At 38.0% G+C, this 5,227-nt stretch overlaps 1 protein-coding gene across 1 annotated transcript; it reads left to right on the top strand.

Annotated features, from left to right (window-relative positions):
• The first annotated feature begins 46 nt into the window (after positions 1 to 46).
• Positions 47 to 4,330, top strand: LOC109218272 (mannan endo-1,4-beta-mannosidase 2-like). Its single transcript, XM_019382627.1, has 5 exons — positions 47 to 208; positions 305 to 716; positions 1,561 to 1,758; positions 3,273 to 3,395; positions 3,959 to 4,330. The coding sequence occupies exons 2-5, from the start codon at positions 330 to 332 to the stop codon at positions 4,172 to 4,174; spliced, it is 924 nt and encodes a 307-aa protein (XP_019238172.1). The 5' UTR covers positions 47 to 208; positions 305 to 329; the 3' UTR covers positions 4,175 to 4,330.
• The last annotated feature ends 897 nt before the right edge of the window (positions 4,331 to 5,227 follow it).

Genomic DNA, 5,227 nt, shown 5'->3' with positions numbered 1-5,227 from the left:
CCCCACACACACACACCCCACCCCTGCCTCCTCCTCCCCCCAACCCCCACACACACGTGATGCAGTCTCACAGTCCTCAGCCTTCACTGCCCAAATTGACGACTTTGTCTCTGCTTGAAGTAATTGCTTATACTACTACTTTTTTCTCAGAAAAGAGATCTCATTGTTCTTGAAAAAATCACAAATTGGACAGCTAAGGAGATCCCAGGTATTAAAAACACACACACACACATATACATCTTGGTGTTTTATATTAATCAAATTTCTTATATTTATAACATAAATTTACAATCTTGTTTTATAGGTTTCAGCATTTTCCATTTCATGCAATGGTTAAATCACCAATGAGCAGAAAACTCACAAGAAATGGTGGCCTATTATATCCAGTAATTGGTTTAGCATTATTTGTCACTTTTCTTTATTTTTCATTTGGAGATTTATTGTGGTTCAGTTACAACAAAGAAATAGAGCTAAGTTTTGTGGAGAGAAATGGGACTCAATTCTTTGTTGATGGTAAAGTTTTTTACATAAATGGTTGGAATTCTTATTGGTTAATGGATCATGCTGTGGATTATAGTAAAAGATCAAGAATTAGAGGAATTTTACAAGCTGGTGCTAAGATGGGACTCACTGTATGTAGAACTTGGGCTTTTAATGATGGTGGATATAATGCCCTGCAGATTTCTCCTGGTAGATTTGATGAAAGAGTTTTTAGAGTAAGCAAAACTTGTTTTTAGTATTATTTCTATAATTATAATATGTTTTTTACTTTGGTTGTTTTCCCTTTTGAGCAATCTTTCTACAATTATTGGTTGAATTGTACCCTATTTTTAAAAGGATTTAAATTATATACCTCATTTTTTCACCATTAGTTTGATATAATCGGCTATAGCATTAGTTTAGCCTTGGAGCAACGGTCAAGTTGTCTCCGTGTGACCTATAGGTCACGGATTCGAACTATGGAATCAGCCACCGATGCTTGCGTTAGAGTAGGCTGCCTACATCGGCTCTTTCCCGAACCTTGCGTGAATGCGGGATGCTTTGTGCACCAAGCTGCCCTATTTTTTTATAGCAGGTTATTATCCTATGTTCAGTCAAGTCCGATATGAAGATTTACCGATTGTTATAGGTCGACTTAACTTGATAGTGTTGAAGGTCTATATACTGTCAGTGCACAGAACTTAAACTCTTTGTATAAAAGATGTTTAGTTATAGGACTTGTGAAGTTTTGTTAAATACATAAATTTGTAGTCATCTAATCTTGTGTTTATAGCTTTAGTCTTTTAAATTACCATCATGTAAAGTATGTCTAATTTGCTTCCTGCTTTCCTGATTTTCCAGTCTTTTTTAAGTTTATTTTCTTTAAATCCCCCAAAATTCTAGTTACTGAGTTTTCATAATTACTAATTTGATCATGAGTTTTTCTTCTCTGGCGCATGGATTTATTATTACTTTCTTGATTAAGTACTGTTACTAGCTATTATCTGGTGTACAAATTCGTTTATTTTGCCTCCGGTATTTTTTTTTTCTTCCACTTGATGCAGAAATGTGTTGTTGCAGGCATTGGATCATGTTATTGCAGAAGCGAGAAAGAACGGTATTAGGCTAATGCTTAGCTTGGTTAACAATCTGAATGCATTTGGTGGGAAGACTCAGTATGTAAAATGGGCAGAGAAAGAAGGTGTTGCTTTAAGTTCTTCCAATGATTCATTCTTCTATGACCCTACCATTCGTCGTTATTTCAAACATTATGTCAAGGTAATTTTCCTAGGGAAATAGTTTCTTCAGGATAAACTTGTATGTTGCGCTACGTCTGTGTTTCTGAAATTTACCATTGTTCTAATTGTCGGACAGAGAGCAAGAGAATACACATTGGATCCTATAAAATTTGGTAGTTCTCTTGGTCAAATTGCTCGTTCTGCTGCAAGACTGTTTTTGAAGTGCAGAAAAATTTACCTTATCGAGGCACTATCTAAATAACCGGAAAATGTTCTTTACTTAATTACTTAGACCTAAGTGTTCTATTTGAAACATTAATTCATTGGAGAAGTTATGTCTTAACTCTTAACTTCACTTCAAAAAGCCCATATTTTAGGAGTTCTGAATTCAGAGATCTCAATTGAGCTGTACAAAACTTCCACATTGAGATTTCAGATAAGATCACTTACCTTGACTACCTCGCCTGATTTTCTTTTTGGTTGTTTTAACACCTTCCTCTTAATGAAGTTTATAAAGATGAGAAGTATCTTTAAGTATTGACTGATATAGATCGTACTTTAAAGTGAAACAACAGTTTACTGAAGTTCCTGCTCATTCCCCAGAGTAACAACAACAATCAAACCTAGTGAAATCCCACAAGTGGGGTCTGGGGAAGGTAGTATGTACGCAAACCTTACCCTTACCCTAGGGAGGTAGAGACGTTATTTCTGAAAGACCCTCAGCTCGAGAGGAATGCTAGAGTGCCAGTGTGATTTTTACTATCATACTAGGTGCAATTATATTTTCATTTTAAGATGCCGAATAGTGCAGAAGAAGTGAAAAGAGTATTGGTGCTACTTCAAAATAGAGTGATTAGCATGATTGACGACTTACAAGTATATTAATTGAGAGTATCAATGACCATGAATCGCATGATAGTTGTCTAAATTAGTGCTTCTGCACTCTGGGAGTTGTGCTGACTATGAAATCAGGAGATCTATATCTGAAAAGACTGAAAAGCGCAGAATATACAATTTAAAGCAAGATTAAACTAGCTTAGTGCATCGGGCTGCCTTTTATAAGGTGGAGAAGGAATGGGGATAAGGAAGAGTTTGATCTGTTCTCACTTCTGGATTCCTAGGCCGAATGGCCATTATTGTTCCAGAAAGGTACATTATGAATGAACTGAGTTATATTGGCGCTTTTCAGTTCTTATCTTCTTCTAGTTTTGTGTGCCTACGGAATGACTCGATTGCTTTATTAAATTACCCCTTGTATCATGCTATAGGAGGGACGGAATAGTTTTGGCATTAGGCAATGTGATGACTCATGATTAAGCTCTCTTTTTGCTCCTTGATCCGGGGGTCTATTGGAAAAAGTCTTTATACCTTCAAGGTAGGGGTAAGGTCTGCGTACACACTAACTCCCCAGACCCCACGTATGGGATTATACTGGGTTTGTTGTTGTTGTTGTTGTTTTCTGCAGTCACATGCCACATCTTGGTACTAATACTAACATTACATTCTTACTGTAAACTTCTGACCCATGTAATCGTTCTTTTTTCATACTTCCAGACGGTGCTAACAAGGAGAAACTTATACACTGGGATTGAGTACAGGGACGATCCAACTATCTTTGCTTGGGAGTTAATAAACGAGCCCCGCTGCATGACCGATCCTTCTGGTGACACACTCCAAGTAAGCTCTAGACTCTCAGCTCATTGTTAATATCATAGTATTTGACAGAAAAGTAGTCCTTAATTTGGATAGCTATTCATTTTTGTTATTCCGGTTCTCTGAAATTTGAGGGGTCACTATCAGAGGCGGACCTATGTGTTATAGTGAGGAGTCACGGGACCCCATAAGCTTCGACAGAAATCTTGTATATGTATATGTATATACCTTGAAAATGGTTTTTTTAAAACATTTGGCACCCTGATCACTAAAAGCCTTTAAGGGGCACTGGTTGAGCAGAATATTGTGCCCCCGTCGCGTAAAAATCCTGGTTTTGCCTCTATTCACTATATATCTTTAGAAAGTTGTAGTATTATGAGCTTGCATTATCTTATTTTTTTCTAACACTTGGCATTCCCTCCTAAACCTATTTATTATACATTACAGATTGAATTTTAAATGTCTGGACATTTCTTCTTTATATCAGTATTGGAGATAATTCAGTACTTGGCATATTAATATGAGGGCGCCTATTTGATTTGCATTCATACCTGGATATAAACTAATTGCATCATATAATTTTGCAGGATTGGATAGAAGAGATGTCAACATTTGTGAAATCAATAGATAGGAAACATCTGCTTACAGTAGGCCTAGAAGGATTCTACGGTCGTAAAAGTCCCAAAAAATCAACTGGCAATCCAGAGTTTTGGGCTGCTGATCTTGGATCAGATTTCATCCGCAACTCCATGCTTTCGACGATTGATTTCGCCTCTGTACATATATACCCAGACCATTGGTAAACTTTTTATCATACTCAACTTTATTAATTTGTGACAAATACAAATAGGAAATGAGAAAGAAAAAGGTATAACTTGAAAGAGGAAGTTCTTGATCAAATTTAGCCACTCAGAACATTTTCCCTCTTTGTTTACCGAAACAGCCTCTTGCAGAAATACAGGGTAAGGCCCCCCAAAAAAATGAGACTGGGGCAGATGATATAATGGTTCGGCCATGAGTCCGCCGAAATGGTTCCAAAGTTGTAGTTCTGCCCAAAATCCTTTTTACCCCGAAACCTTGTCCAAGTCCTTCTGATCAATTGACAAAAGCATGGAAGCGGCAAACGCCATTGTTGGAATCTGATATAATTCAAATAGAGAGAAATAAAAATGAGAGAGTCTATCGGTGAAAACCTTCGGGCGCCATAAGGCGATGGTGAGTAGAGAAACTGAAAAATGAGAGAGTTCGCTTAGTGAAAACTCGCAAAGAGCACTAGTCGGCGACAGTGAGAAAGAGGAAATAAAGGAGAAGGTCGAATTNAGCATGGAAGCGGCAAACGTCATTGTTGGAATCTGATACAATTCAAATAGAGAGAATAAAATGAGAGAGTCTTATACGGTGAAAACCTTCGGGCACCATAAGGCGATGGTGAGTAGAGAAACTGAAAATGAGAGAGTTCGCTTAGTGAAAAGTCGCAAAGAGCACTATCGGGCGACAGTGAGAAGAGAAATAAGAGAGGTCGATTGGCGAAAACCCGCAAAGGGCGCTGTCGGCCGAAAAGAAGACATTTTTGCCACTAAAGGAGTCCTGGCAAGGTCCCCTGGTTTTGAAATGCGGGTCAATGGGTTCACGAGAAGTTGGAAAGTTCGTGAAGGTCGGGCATCCAGTCCAAGAAGCATGTCATGATCATTTGAAGCCAGCATGCACACCCCAGATAAGTCCTTCTTTGCCCCGAAAGGGATGCTTCTCTTTAAACTCATTCGATTACCTTTCTGCATACTTCTCTTTCAATCCCTTTTGGTTTAACTCTGATTCCGTAACTAATGCAAAGAAAAGGTGGCAGGACCGGTTCCACA

Source organism: Nicotiana attenuata, unplaced genomic scaffold, assembly GCF_001879085.1.
Source record: "Nicotiana attenuata strain UT unplaced genomic scaffold, NIATTr2, whole genome shotgun sequence".
NCBI lineage: Eukaryota > Viridiplantae > Streptophyta > Magnoliopsida > Solanales > Solanaceae > Nicotiana > Nicotiana attenuata.
The sequence above is the reverse complement of the archived record's forward strand: the minus strand, read 5'-3'. Positions and strand labels throughout refer to the sequence as shown.